General features: G+C 38.4%; 2 protein-coding genes across 5 annotated transcripts in view; one reads left to right on the top strand and one right to left on the bottom strand.

Moving 5' to 3' along the window:
• The first annotated feature begins 7,200 nt into the window (after positions 1–7,200).
• btd (biotinidase) lies at positions 7,201–9,660 on the top strand. Its single transcript, XM_056243946.1, has 3 exons — positions 7,201–7,418; positions 7,903–8,052; positions 8,149–9,660. The coding sequence occupies exons 1-3, from the start codon at positions 7,206–7,208 to the stop codon at positions 9,358–9,360; spliced, it is 1,575 nt and encodes a 524-aa protein (XP_056099921.1). The 5' UTR covers positions 7,201–7,205; the 3' UTR covers positions 9,361–9,660.
• A 994-nt stretch (positions 9,661–10,654) lies between these two features.
• LOC130078420 (serine/threonine-protein phosphatase 6 regulatory ankyrin repeat subunit A) overlaps positions 10,655–15,591 on the bottom strand; it is a 35,080-nt gene continuing 30,143 nt past the window's right edge. For 2 of the 4 annotated variants that reach the window (XM_056243929.1, XM_056243927.1), the window contains exons 21-27: positions 14,389–14,476; positions 14,218–14,301; positions 14,002–14,147; positions 12,648–12,730; positions 12,094–12,176; positions 11,921–12,012; positions 10,655–11,189 (exon numbers count right to left, since the gene is read on the bottom strand). In XM_056243929.1, the coding sequence (XP_056099904.1) occupies positions 10,900–11,189; positions 11,921–12,012; positions 12,094–12,176; positions 12,648–12,730; positions 14,002–14,147; positions 14,218–14,301; positions 14,389–14,476 (866 nt within the window). In that variant the 3' untranslated portion in view covers positions 10,655–10,899. The remainder of the gene's footprint in view (positions 11,190–11,920; positions 12,013–12,093; positions 12,177–12,647; positions 12,731–14,001; positions 14,148–14,217; positions 14,302–14,388; positions 14,477–15,591) is intronic. The other 2 variants (XM_056243930.1, XM_056243928.1) reach the window with 1 other exon arrangement.

Here is a 15,591-nt window from a genome sequence, read left to right as displayed (position 1 = left end):
TGACTTTATATCTCGCAATTCTGACTTTATATATCGCAATTCTGACTTTATATCTCGCAATTCTGACTTTATATCACGCAATTCTGACTTTACATCTCGCAATTCTGAGAAATAAAGTCAGAATTGTGAGATAAAAAGTCGCAATTACCTTTTTTATTTTTTGTTCAGTGGCGGAAACAAGCTTCCATAAACTACGGAGCCACATTGCCATAAATATAATTTATAGGGCGATCGTACAGTATGTGCTATCACATATTGTTCTGAAAACAGTTATTTTGATTAGTAAAGATTTATTTTGTGTGTTAAGTGTGTGGTAATGTTTATTTGTAGTGTGTACATGTGATGCATTAGCTTGGCTACTGGTTGATTACAATCATTGAGCATTAAATGCAAAAGTCTGACGTCTGTATTTGCATCCTTCCAACACTCAACTGTCTTGTCTTTCACTTCATTCCCACATGCTTAAAACTTGGCCAAAGTTATTTCTAGCAAATATACATCTATCATCTTGCACTACAAATTCTGTCCAATCAAATGCTCTCTAAAAAAAATACTCTTATGCCTCTAACTAGCAATTAGAAGAAGCAAATCATGGTTCATTACTGTGACATACACTGCGGTCAGGCAAGTACACAAGGACAGTATTATTCCCAGGGTTTTTTAGTAACTAGAGAAATGTCATGTAGCTTTTCAGATGCAAAACTACTGTATCTTATCGATAAAATCACAGGGGATCACGGACAACTGTGTGTGATGTTTCCATGTGTGTGGTTGAGAGAGTGCAAGAAAGCAAGCACGATTTCCATAAATAACAAAGGGTAATTTAGGGAAAACAAGGAAAGTCACATTTGTTTCCTTTGTCAATGTGTTTAAAGGGTTTTGGTTCATTTGCTGTTTTATTTGACAGTCCTAAAACAACTAATGTGCATTTACTGAAAAATAAATGCAGAAATGGAAGCTTTAGCGTTAAGTTCTGCCAGGAAGACTCAATTGCTATGTCACTTATTACCTTCTCATCTATCCAATCGTGTCTAATACTTGCGGTATAAAAGACCAGTACTTACACATGTCTGAGTTCGCAGATGCTGACGCTTTCATTCACCTCCATCCTCCCCACCACCACCAGGATGGTCCCTTCCCCTCCATCCTCCCCACCACCACCAGGATGGTCCCTTCCCCTCCATCCTCCCCACCACCACCAGGATGGTCCCTTCCTATACCTCACAGGGGGTCGGCTGCGCCCCTGCCTTCGTCTTCAGGCAGGAAATGCAGAGTCCGGACCCTCGGATTGCGAGCTATGGACGGGGCCTACGCCAAAGAACTTTATTGCTTGCTGGGCTATCAATAAATGTATTTATTGTTACAGTATTTATTCTCCCGAGTCTTTCTGGTAGAACAATCATTAACTGATCAGAATCAAGGCTTCAACAGCCCAGTGCTGTATTCGGTTTTATCAAATGTTAAACCGGGACCATATCAGTGGGCTAAAGACCATTTGACAAGATAACCCAATCATAAACATTCAAGAGATTCAAATTAACAGCCCTAATTTATATATTTTTTAATTTGAAGGCATCAAGTCCATGAGGAGAAATTGAAAGCTTTAAAAACACTCAACATCTTCTACCAAGCTGGCACATCTAAGAGTGGCAATCCTGGTTTGTATTACATTGCCCACAGGCATGAACTTTATTTTTGAGTCATGCTAACTTCTATTTCTGATATATCATATGTCTGATAACTGTCATTATTAATCAAACAATCAAAAAAAAAAAAAAAAAAAAAGAATCATTCTCTGCTCTTGACTGAATAATTTCTGTATAGCTTTAATAATAATCAATGTATATTTAAGTTTTTAATTTTACATTTGATTAGTTTATTAAATTTCTGTAGTAATCTTCTGTCATAGACCTACATACTTAAAACACTCTTTATTTTGATTTGTACATTTTCTTGCATTTATTTGTCCTATAGTTTCTTTCTTCTTATTTTAGTACTGATTGTTTAATTGTCTTCAATAAGCTTTGGGAACTTTTTACTTATAGTTAGGCTAGTATTAGCTTTCACCTTAATAATATTACTCAAATGCCCACCCCTATGCGACACACACATAACCCTTTTTAATAATTTGCCTATATATTAACCATTCGTGAAACGTCGTTTAGAAAAATCAGCAAAGCCAACTAAAGTGTTTTTCTTTATTCTTAATATGAAGCCTTCATACGATCATACATTTTTTTTTAATATATTTTAATAACATAATTATTAAAGCAGTAAGTATCTGCAAAACAAGCATCAATCTGACACAGTTTGACATTAATTTCTAAAAGACATCTGCATCCCAGAAAGCAAAGTGCACCCCGTAGGTTTAGCCGTGTGATGGAGTTGATGATCAGATGAGCTGGAAGAGTTTGAGAAGCGCAGTGGAGGTGAGCGTGTAGATCAGAAGTCCAGGCAGCCCCACCATCCCCACGGGTGAAAGAGATGCCGCAGTGCTGTTGGTGCCGTTGGTGGTGGTGAAAGTGCTGGCTAGGGTGGTGGTGAAAGTGCTGGCTAGGGTGGTGGCGTTGGTGGTGCTGGTTAGGTTGGCGGTGGATGTGCTGGTGTTGTCGGCGGCTTTGGTAAAACCATAGCTTGCTATCATTACATCTCAGTAGTAGTAGTGTACTTCAGTTTTGGAAGCCATATTCAGGTCACTGTCTAGATGAGGAAAACAATGAATTAAAATGATAAAATTCAACCTTTTAAAATCCATATTCTATTTATTAATATTTTCTAACTAACTAAGACACATCCCAAAATTGCCTGCATCTAACATGATCGCCTATAAAACATAACCTGTATATATAAAATAGTCATATTTACCGATTGCCACGGATGATTGTTCTCTGTGTCTGTCGATTCTCTTGAAGGATGATAATGTGAACGCCAGAGTTGAGCTTTTATTTGAATATTACACTTTACACCCTCGTTAGAGGCGGAGATGTGCTATTACCACAGGATGGAAGGGAATGCATTAATTATGATTATGTCAGTCTCTTCCTCTTAGGGATTGTCCATCCCAAAATGAAAAATCGGTTATCATTTACTCACCCTCATGTACCTCCAAAACGTTCTTCTGTGAAACACCAAAAATATATACCTTGGAGAACACTGGATTGCATTGACTTTCACTGTATTGGCAAAAAAATAATAATTGAGAAACACTTTTTGTGTTCCACAGCAGAAAGCAAGTCATAGAGAAAGAGATTCACACTTGAATCTGGAGTTATTGAACTTTTATAGCATATTTGGGAACAAAAAATCGGATTAATTTTCTTTGATTTTAGTTTTTATTTGTAGTTTTTATTTATGCATTTAAACAATAGGACCCTGATGTGAAGAAACGGTAGTCTTTCACATCAGTTTGGTTTTTCAACCAGCAATATAATACATACTGTATTTACTTTCAAGATATTCAGGGAAGTCTTTGACTTTGAGGCGGTGTGAAGTTTTACATAAGCTAGAAGAGGTTCTGTCTGTCCCTATTAGGTATTGGTTAATAGGTTGGCTACTAATATGGACTATATGTCAATGTGGAACTTGCGGTAGGAAGAAAGTTTGCATATCATACCTGTTATATTTATGAAGGTCAACACACAGCGTTTTATTGTTCTTAGGTTGTTCATTAATTCTGTTTAAACAACAGTGGGACTCTTTCTGAATCTCTCAATGTAGCTGTTTACTTGGATAAGTTGTAACAATGGTGCTCATGAAATCTGTTACATACATAGTCAATGATCTTAATAGAACAGATTAAGACAAAGAAAAGTGCTTTTTGCCCCTTGAATAAGCCAAAGGAGACAGTGGGAAGGAAAACTCCCTAAGAAGAGGAGGAAGAACCAAGACTCGGGTGGGGAGGCCCTGCATATTTAAACAAACTGCTGAGAAAACATTCAGACTGGTTTCAACCGACTGTTTTCCGCTCTGCAGCAGCTTTGTGTTTTTTCCCCCTCGTTTGTTGTTGTAAGCATAAGGAAACCTGCCAAATTTCATTTGGTCAGTTTACCATCCCGTGCAGGAGAGTAAAATGGCTGGCCGAGCTGTATGGTTCCCATATCGTGCAGTCAGACACCATTGCTCTGGTAGCTAAAGAAGCTATAAATGCAATTTAGTTGAAACCTCTCTTGACGTGGCCGATGGGAAGCGACCAGAGGGGAACCGTCAGAGAGGGCCTAAACTATTGTAAAAAATATATATTTACAAACTTTTAAACGTTTTTATTAAAAAGTCATCAGTTCTAATTAGAGATGCACCAATATGAAAATGTTGGCCGATACCGATAATTCTTTATATTTGAAAGCCGATAACCGATATATTGGCTGAAAAACCTAAATCCTTTTTTTATAGTTTTTGAGAGCCTGATTACAAAACCAAAAGTCTCGCACCATTAAAAGCCATGTCCTGAGTACACAATTATAATGTTCTCATTATAATTTTATGTAGCCTATATGACACATGCACATAAAAGTTTACATAAAACACCTTGCACATGTTGCACTTAACTGTATTTTCCTTTTACGAAGTGGCGAACAGAACGCATCTAAAGTGTCTCAGATGAAGCTAAATAATCCACTATTCATCAGCTTTAAAGGGGTGATGAACTGAGAAATCAAATTTTCCTTGAGCTTTTGACATATAAGAGGTCATCAAATTATAAGAATATCCTGTAAGTTTCGGAACTGAAAACGTCCTTGTTAGTCCAATAAAAGCTTTTATTGACACCAGGCTCAGCAAACGACTCGTTTTTCAAAGTGGGGAACTATGACGACAAAGAGGATAAAACACCACCCCCGCAGAAGAAGATCAACGCCTAATTCAACACGGCCGGTTTAGCCCCGCCCACCGATTCGCGCATTACACGAAACTCATTATAATATGCAAAACTGTTATCCACTCACAGCAGTGGGCGTTTACTTCCAAGACTTCAATGCGAGACGCCCATAAAAACCGAGCGTTTTTGAGCTAGGCTCAAAACTAGGGTAGAAAATAGCCTATTACTTATTCATTTGGATGTTTTTGAATGTAAAAACCAAGCGAACGTTATAAGTTTACCTCAGACAACAATATAAAACAATTTAAAAAGCCAGTTCATGACCCCTTTAATATATCGACTACATTTTCTTATCGGGCCGATAACGATAACATTAAAAATGATCATATATCGGCCGATACCGATATGGTGGCCGATGTATCGTGCATTCCCAGTTCTAATGTTATTTTAGGAATTTTTAATTTGACAATAAACATCTAAATCTTTTTGAGTAAATAACCCCTATTCAGTTTGTGTTGTGTAGACGTCCATTTTCTCCATATTAGGATTTTTCCGCCTAACGCTTTCAGCTCTGTGATTGGTGGTCCAGCTGTGAAATAACAGAGGGCTAAGCCCTAGCAAGTCAACAGAGACGAATTTCAAATGACAGGAAAATTGACCAATCATATCGTCATTCTAAATGGGTGGGGCTTGCTATCACTAAGTTTATGATGCCAGCACGCTGGGGAACACCATTTGGAGAAAAAAACCCTGATAAAATAGCTCACTATTTGCCATGGAAACAGCAACCAACATTAATGAGGAGGACATCGTTGCTAATATATTATTCACCCCGTTTCCAAGATTTACTTTTAAAGAAAAGCTGCAGTCAATCGGCAAAGGAAGGCGAACACCAGAGTTTAATCTTGTGCAGAAAGTCAAAGCTTTTTAAAGCATTTCAACGACAGCAAATAAGCGATACCCCTGCCCTGGATGACAACATCAGTCAAGATCAGTTTGATTAAATATGCAATGTTGCAATGTTGAGAAAACACTTCTTTAAAATGAAATGATTGCTGTAAATCCAGTGATCAAATGCTGTGGGTCTCAGTTTTCAGTGATAGTCACATGACTAGTGGCTGGTCTGTGTGTGTAATTCCACAAACCTGGAAGATCTTCTGAACGTACAGTATATAAGTAGTAGGCTTTTATAGACAGGAAATTAAAAAATATAACAAAGAGGTAGAATCAATTAATTATGAATAATTTACTGACTTTGTGAGGATAACATGTACTCATGTAATCAATAGAAAAGTAACTGTACTCTGATAATGAGTATTTTAAAATGCAATATAATCTAAATACAATTTACAAATACTTCATTTTTGTAATCTGATTATGTAATTACCCAGCACTGACAGTATGCACATATGCTGGTGGTGACAAAAATGTACTAGCACTGTACACATACAGGTCAAAACCAAAGTGTATTTTGGGCTTCATGGTGTCTGATTTCTAATAATAATTTACCTATTTCCTCAACAACCGATCTGCATGGTCTCACTCTGTACAATACTGGCACCATTGTCTTTATTTGAGTTCATTAAAATTTGTTTGAATCTCATCATCTAGGGTCAAGTCCTCCACATGCCAAAAAACATTCAAGTCCTCCTGGTAAGTTTTACGACGTGAGAAGAAGTCGTGTTCTCACTTTCGTCAGAGTAAGATGGTGGTGTACCTTCTCTTAAATAACTACACAAAAATACAGCAAGGCTTAACTCTATTTCTAGAAAATGAAGAGCAAATATGTGCATATCTTGATTTTTTAGGTCTTTAATTAATTTATGAAGCCATTGTAAACTTGATCGTTGCTTATTATATTGTTATATTACAATGCTATCATATTTTGTAGCCGGCAATTATTACTTCACTCAGATAAATACAGATATTCCGCCATCTCATTGACACGACCCCAAACTCGTAAAGATCGTGGTTTGAAGAAAATCCCAAGCTTCCCACTTGATCTTTCCGACAAATGACAAAAATTGAGCTCATGCCAACCAATAGAATTGCGGATTACGAGTGACGTACTGTCACCCGGAAGACGATTAACAACAATGTGCTATTGTTTATTATAAATATATTTTTTAATGGAAGTGCATGCAAATATATTTTTATAGGGAAAAGCTAATGCAAATTATCCGAAGAGATATACATAAGCAGGGAGCGACACGTTTCTAACTTTAGAAAACGTCCCATTGTTTACCTTACTAATGCACCTCATGTTTAGCCTATGTCAAATTGTTTTTAACCACGATAATAAGACCTCTTAAATCCATGAAAGATTTTGCAATGATTAACCTGAACTTTTGGACTCACTTTTGAGCTCATGACCGACTGACCCACACTCCTCATGGCGCTCGGGCTCGCCGGGTTTGTGCTCTGTTTGAGCGGACTGAACCTCATCCTCGCCGCGGATCATCCGTCCTATGTGGCGGCGGTGTATGAGCACCGAGTGCGGCTGAACCCGAACCCCAGAGTCCCGCTGGACCGGAGACCCGCCCTGGAGCACATGAAGCAGAACCTGCGTGTGTTTGAAGAGCAGACAGTGCTGGCAGCACAGCAGGTACACTGACAGAAAGTGTGTGTGAGAGCTTCAAATACTGATCAAATCATGACAAAAGGAATGCAATAATAATTTAAACACGTACCATATGCAAACTATGCATAATAATAATGCCAGAAAATGTTTATAGTGATAAACATCTCTCAGTGCTTTGTAATTGTTTTGTCAAATGGTTATTTCACAAACACTTTGCACATATGCTTCTGATCTCATTTTTAAGATAAAACTACCCTTAAAATGGCATGGAACCAAATCAGGGTTTTTATAACCCCTACAACAATAACCAGCAATAACATTTCGGAAGCACTATGAATGGTAAATGGGTACCTAAAAGTTATAGTGCTACTGTAAGGGGTGCTAATGTGAAAGGATTGTATTAAACTATAAAAATTCATGTTCATTAAGTCTTTTAACTGTGGATACACAGACATTCCTAAATGTTGTCTACAGGACCCTTAACGTTTATATATCATGTATTAAACAGGGTGCCCAGATCATTGTGTTTCCAGAAGACGCCATCCATGGGTTCAACTTCACCAGAGCTTCTATCGCTGGTTATCTAGAGACCGTTCCCGACCCTCAAGAGGTCACATGGAGTCCATGTGCTGATCCACACAGATTTCCAGACACTGAGGTACAAAACTGATATTTACCACCCTTTTTAAGTATTATTTAGACATGATGAGTGCCAGTTTTAGAGCCACTTTTTTCACAGTTGTTTCTTTCTCAGGTCCTCCAAAGCCTCAGCTGTATGGCTCATAAGAACCGTCTCTTCGTGGTGGCCAACATGCCGTCCCGTCAGAGCTGTAACCGAACCGCCGACCCTCGCTGTCCTGCGGACGGCCAGTACCAGTTCAACACAAACGTGGTGTTCAGTGACCAGGGCGTCATCGTGGCCCGATATCACAAACAGAACTTGTACTTTGAGGCGGCATTTGACGCTCCACCAGAGTGCGAGTACGTCACTTTCACCACACCGTTTGCAGGCTTATTCGGGGTGTTTACGTGCTTCGACATTCTGTTCCGTGACCCGGCGTTGACTCTAGTAAAGGACATGGGCGTCCGGCAGATCGTGTATCCCACCGCGTGGATGAACCAGCTCCCCCTGCTGGCCGCCGTACAGTTTCAGCGCTCGTTCTCGCACGCGACGGGCGTCACGCTGCTGGCCGCCAACATCCGAGCCGCTCAGTACGGCATAACCGGCAGCGGCATCTTCACGCCATGGGATTCGCTCATTCATCACGATATGAAGGGGGATTCTGGGAAATTGCTGGTGCGTAGAGTGCCAGTTTTGGATCCAGCTTTTATTGGGGATGCAGCATGGCCTACACTGATGCCATTTTCTGGGTATCCAAAAGAGAAACTGAGGGCAGAAGAACCAGAAAAGATGCATTTTTGGCCTACAAGTAGCTTTGACCCAGATGATAGTGTAAAATACTGCCAAACGGACTCTAAATGTGCACAAGAACCTACATCTACAACCTTTACCTCCATCATGATGTATGATAATTTCACTTTGGTCCCTTTGCGAGGCAGTAAAGGGAACATTAGCATTTGTAGTGGCTCTGTCTGCTGCCACCTGCTGTTCCGGAGGTCCGACACGCATGAGTTTTACGCTCTGGGCGTCTTCAACGGCCTCCATGCGGTGCACGGGACGTATTACCTGGAGGTTTGCGCTCTGGTGAAGTGCACAGGTGAACATCACAGCAGCTGCGGAGAAGAAACCGAACACGCTCGTACACCGGTGGACTTCAGGCTGACGGGGACCTTTACGACTCGACATGTGTTCCCTGGAATTCTGGGTAATGGGATGGCTCTGGATATTCCGGATCATTCTGGTTGGGAGAGAGGAAACCGCTTTTACATGAGCCGGACGGGAATGAGCGCTGGACTCGTAACGGCTGTGCTGTATGGGAGACACTATGAGAAGGACAATGATTAAAACTTTCATAGGACACTAATTATAGTACACTACAAATAACATGAATTAGATCATTTCATCTTATTGAACTGCATTTCTTCACCCAAAAATGGAAAATTCTGTCATAACTTTTTAATAAAACCTCATTCCAAGCCTATATGTTTTTTTCCCTGTCAAACACTGTTTTTAAGAATATTTATGCTCTTGTATCACCTTATTTTGCTACGTGGAAGTACGTTATATTCTGTGAATGTGCGAGACTTGTGATTCATTAGCCGCTATAGGTGAATAACTAAAATAACAACGTGCAGTAAATGGAAAAACTACTACAAACCAGTGTTTATAATTATGACAAAACATTAAAATAAAATGATAATAAATACTAGTTTGCAATATCAAGCAGCATAAGATGTTTTGTAGTTTAAAATAACTGGAAGCTGAGGACACCGAAATAAAGTATTTTTTTTATAGAAATAGTCTTATGCTATATTTCAAGTTATCTTAAGTCATACAATTGCTTTATGTGAGAAACAGACCCAAATTAAATGGCTGAAAATCTTCCTCTTTGCCACACATCAGGGTGAGTAAATCATTAGAAAGAGTTGAATTAACAGTTAAAGCTGAAGAGACTAGTGGTTAAAGTCGGCATGAAATCAAAGTTGAGAAGTCAAGTCGTTTTTCACTATTGTGCCGCATATCCAAGTGAAACAGCTTTTCAAACAAGAATACATGTAGGCCAGGGATTGGGAGAAATAAAAGGTTTTCTTGTATGCAGACTAACTTATGTTCTTATATATGTTTTTTTTTTTAAACACACACAATGTCAATATAATACATCATTTTATATCATTTTTAAACATTTGCCAAGTTTCTGTAATAAAAAGACACTAGAATCTTATGGTGAAAGATTTATTTAGAATCATTAATAGTTATTAACAATGTACCAAAAGGTCAAGTCACACACTTGATCTTTTCATTGTATTTGAATTATAAAATAGTCACACACACACACAACCATTCGAATTTACAATCACACACACACACACACACACACACCAGGAAGAACGCTGTAATTCCTCACAACAGCAGAGGAATAAATACTCAGTTTGATCCTGAAAGTCTTCATGTTTTTTAATAATAAATAATCCATGATGATGCAAACCTAAAGTCAGTCTTCATGCACAAACGGGGATTAAAAGTAAAGCTGGAGGAAAAGTCTGCAGCTCTTGGTCCCTGACGTCTTCTGCAGTGACAACAATCCATTGCCTTCTCACGTTTCACATGAATGCTGGCAACAACAGGCCATTTCTTCTGATAAAGAATTTGGCTTTAAATAAAGCGTATTAGAGATGCTTGAGAGTTTAAACATTGACATTGTAGAGAAGAAACAGAAATAGACTGGTTAAACTGCAGTGTTGGCCACTTATTTTCCTGTTTTTCCGTTTTCTCCTGAGACTTTCGGACGCACCGGTCATTGAGGGACGACCCTAATTAGCATAGTCACCATTCGGCCAATGAGGCGAGGGTTTAAGACACTGAGGGGCGGGACAGAGTGTGTCGTCAGTACGTTTCCGAGTCTGAATCATTGAGTTCATCGTCGGGGACTATGAGGCCGTCCTCGCGACCCAAGCTGTTGAATTTACGGTAGGAGACGTGCTCGGGACGCAGCATGGGTAAAGGGTCAAAGGTCACGGTCTTGGATGGGCTGGAGTAATGGTTAATGGTGGTAAACGTGAGGCTTGATATGGTGCCGGGACTGCTGGGAGAGACGGGCATCATGGTGGAGAGTATCAGCGACAAACAGTCGGCCACGTCTTTGTTCGGGGCACAAGACAAAGCTGGAGTGTAACCTGGGAAACACATTTGATTCAATTCAATTCATGTTTATTTGTATAGCATATATTTATATACATGAGCATGTCAAAATAATGTCCATATGGCAGTTATATACAGCAATAATATAACACGTTACGTGTTCAAAACAAACATGTTACAACTTGTGCTTGTAACCATTCACAGCAAGTGTAATGCAAATTTTGTGCTGATGGAAATTAGCATGATGCAAATTTATTGCAAGGAAATTATATTATCAGCAGATCCGTTTACCTGGAATTTACCCATATTTTTATAATTGGTAAATTTTATAATTTTATAAATGTTATCATTATAAATGTAAATTCCTTTGATGCAAAGCTGAATTTACTGTCACTTTTGATACATTTTATCCATCCTTAATAAGTTATTATTAATACTTATAAGGAATTAATACTTTTATTTAGTAAGTTATTTTAGTACCATTGAGAGTTTTTATTAATAATTTGAATTTGTCTTCATTTTAATTTTAGTTAAAAGTAAAAAAAAAAAAAGAAGAAGTGCTTTTATCATTTTTATTTGATTTTTAAATGTCTATTGTTTTTTTATTGATTTTTATTTCAATATTAGTGACAGTTAAACTAAACAAAAATGAGAATGTTGCCTTGGGAAGTTTTTATGCGAGTATTTCTTTTATGGCATTACTTTTTTAGTCATCTATAATAATAATAATTCTGCTTTGATGTTTTAAAACACTTTAAACGCTCACCGTTTTCATCCACGGCGAGGACACTGGCTCCTTTACCCAGCAGCTCCTGCACGACCACCGTGAGCCCGTTACGAGCCGCGACGTGAAGCGGCCTGAGACACGAGAGAGAGAAGCGGCTCTCTTTAATCTTGAGATGAAGAGGAGGAGAACATGCGTGAAGAGAACAAACTTACGTCTGCAGCGCTGCGTTCGTGCAGTTGATGAGGTTTCTGTCCGTGACCTTCTCAAGAATTAACAAGGCACTGGTTTCATGCCCCTGCAAACAGAAACAATACAAGTCAAACTAGATTTGCATTTCCAAAGTACGACCGCACGCAAGGCTGTAGAAGACATGCTAGATACTACTGTAGAGTTGAACAAAAAAAAGCCTTTGAAGGATCGTGGTAATTAACCCTAACAAAATTAAAAATTAAAAAATCTCATTTTTTAACTGATCCATTGATATCACATTTGATACATTTTACGTCTTTTTGGCTCTTATAGTCTGATATTCAGAGGCCCAAACTGAGCAAAAATCTAAAACTTGGTGCATTTGTTGATTATATATGTCAAAAGCAAGACGAAATTCTGTAATAGTTTGCAATGTAAATCTATGAGATCTTTATAACATTATAACAGACTTCTTTAAGTCAGCTGTTATTCTATATCTGCCAGTAATATGTCTTAGTAAGCTGATCTTAGATGCTGGACTCTCATGTAAAGTCAGTATTCATCGTGGAGTTTGTACCTTACTGCAGGCCAGATGCATTGCTGTGTTTCTGTGCGCGTCCTGTAATGTGAAGTCTGCTTTTGCGCTGCTCACGAGCACCTCTGCAGAAACAACACACACACACACCACAATCATATCAGCATCCACACATCCAGCCCAGCGTGTGGACACATTTACAGCCGCTTCCACGATAACAGCACATCTGGTTTAATGATTCAGAAACTCAATCGCCCTCTTGATCCACAGCAACTCATAAATTAAATAAAGAAATAAAATGAAATTAGATGAAAAGCCTTATGAAATGAATGAAATTCAAAAGTTTGCAATGCAGCTGAAATTCAAATAAATAAATAAAAACTGACAAAACCGTTATTAAAACAGACTAAAATTAAAATGAAAACTAAAAACATAAAAAAATAAAAGCTACTGGTATAGTGGTATAATAATAATTATTATTATTATTATTATTTTAAAATAACACTTATCTACTTGGGTAATTTTTGTGTCCAGCTTTAATAACACTGTTCGGCAGCATTGGGGAATGTTGTTTACAAAAGTAACTTCACATTATTACAAGTACAAGTAACTAATCGTTACATTTCTATCGCATTTGACAGTTAATAAATAGAAAACAAGTCTGTGAAAAGAGATAGACTAGTGTTTAAATGTTTAGGGTTGAAAATATTTTTATTCAATATTATTTTATTCAGCAAGGATGCATTAAATTGACCAAAAGAGACTGTAAATACATTTATAATAATATAAAACATTATTTCCACACTTTTCAACTATTACATTTATAGTTCTTTTCTATTCATCAAAGAATCCTGAAAAAACTTTTTGCCAACACAGCTAATATTCAGAAATGTTTTTTAAGAAGCAAATCAGCATATTAGAATTATTATTATTATTATTATTTTTTAAGCCATTTTATTTTTCATTTTCATATTAGAGTGATTTCTGAAGGATCATGTGACACTGAAGACTGGAGTAATGATGCTGAAAATTCATCTTTGATCACAGGAAATATTACAAATGTTACAGATCCCAAGCTTTTGAATGGTAGTGTATTTAAACTAAAAAAAATTTACTTTATTTGAAACATTTGTTACTTGTGCCGATTTGCGGTTTAATCTCTGAATTCTTCGTAACTGAAGAAAAATGGGTAACGCTTCCTTTTACAGTACAGTACTTTCGTGTGCTTACCTAGAAAGTACTGGCTAATATAAGGTAAGTACATGGTTTAGGGGTAGGTTCAGGGTTAGTACCTAGTTATTACCCAGTAATTGTAATTACTATAAGTAGTACATAGTATGTATATGACTGTAAAAGGAAGCATTACCGAAACATGCTTGTATTTTGTGAGTCTCACCTACGGCGTTGGTTTGCCCGTTCTCGGCCGCCATCATGAGTGGTGTTCTCCCCAGCATGTCGATGGAGTTGACCTGAGCGTTGTGACCCAGCAGAAGCTGCAAACACTCCACGTGATCAGTGTAAGCGGCGGCGTGCAGCGGCGTCCTACGGGACACAGAACACATGAACTACACAATATAAAGCAGTGCTGATCCTATAGAAAGCCTGTTCTTACCTGGACTGTGAGTCTGTGGCGTTCACGATTGCTGGACCTAAAGTCTCAATCAGCATCTCAGCTGCAGATTCATGATCATTAATACTGAAACACAGAGAGAGAGAGGAGAGATGTGATGCTTTCAGATGCACGTCTTCATCCAGGAGGAAGCAGATCATGAGTGTTTCTTACACGGCGCAGTGCAGCGGACTGAAGGAGTTTCCCTCCATCTGCCGAAACACGTCCTGCTCCAAGAGCAACTCCACACACGCGTCGTGACCTGAGATCGACACAACAGGACTCTTTCATGAATAGAAAGCTCAAAAGAACAGCATTTATTTGAACATCAAATTTGTGACCACAAGCGGTCTGTTGTATTTTATGTGTATGGGTTTGTTCACTGTTGTATTGTTTAAGTATATGTATGTATACCATACCAGATCCAGCACTTTACTGCATTAAATCGCACTTTAACATAATTAAAATGTAGCTGTGTTACTTTGTACTGTGATGACCTGACGGGAGACTGCAGATGTAAAATAGCCTTTGGGCTAATTCTGGCATATTTACATTGCTGAAAAACTAAGATGTACATTAATATGCACTGTCCCTTTTAAATGGTAAAAATGGTAAATGTCTTTACCAGCGCTATATAAAAGCGCTGCATTTATATAGCGCTTTCACAGACCCAATGGCGACCAAAGTGCTTTACAGTTTGCCTCATATTCACCCATTCACTCACTCATTCATACACCGACAGCAAGGCGCCATCCAGCTCGTCGGGAGCAGCTGGGGTTAGGTGTCTTGCTCATGGACACCTCGACACTTGGTCAGGTGGAACCGGGGATTGAACCACCAACCTTCCGGTTTGTAGACAACCCACATGAACCACTGAGCCACTCCCGCCCGGCATTATTTAAATAAATAATTTGAAATCGAATCTTTTGTAACATTTTAAATGTCTTTACTCTCGCTTTCGATCAGTTTAAAGGAGTAGTTCACCTCAGAATTAAAATTTCCTGATAATGTACTCTCCCCCACGTCATCCAAGAGGTTCATGTCTTTCTTTCTTCAGTCGAAAAGAAATTAAGGTTTTTGAGGAAAACATTCCAGGATTTTTCTCCATATAGTGACTATAATGGGGTCCAACGGGTTGAAGGTCCAAATTGCAGTTTCAGTGCAGCTTTAAAGTCTCGACACGATCCCAGCTGAGGAATAAGAGTCTTATCAAGCCAACCCATCGGCCATTTTCTAAAATAAATAAACATTTATATACTTTTTAACCACAAATGCTCGTCTTGCACTAGCTGTGATGCGACACACATTACGTAATCACGTTGAAAGGTCACGCATGTTAAAAAACTAAATAAAATAAAATAATTTAATGGTTTTGTT

This window comes from Rhinichthys klamathensis, unplaced genomic scaffold (genome assembly GCF_029890125.1).
Source record: "Rhinichthys klamathensis goyatoka isolate OS25496 unplaced genomic scaffold, OSU_Roscu_1.1 h1tg000868l_1, whole genome shotgun sequence".
Lineage (NCBI taxonomy): Eukaryota > Metazoa > Chordata > Actinopteri > Cypriniformes > Leuciscidae > Rhinichthys > Rhinichthys klamathensis.
Note: the sequence above shows the minus strand (reverse complement) of the source record. Positions and strands in the feature narration are given on the sequence as shown.

Bases quoted from the DNA above. Each gene is read 5' to 3' on its own strand.
- btd (XM_056243946.1), top strand. From the start codon at position 7,206: ATGGCGCTCGGGCTCGCCGGGTTTGTGCTCTGTTTGAGCGGACTGAAC. The intron at 7,419-7,902 runs GTACACTGACAG...TGTATTAAACAG, and splicing joins CAGTGCTGGCAGCACAGCAG to GGTGCCCAGATCATTGTGTT. The intron at 8,053-8,148 runs GTACAAAACTGA...TTTCTTTCTCAG, and splicing joins ACAGATTTCCAGACACTGAG to GTCCTCCAAAGCCTCAGCTG.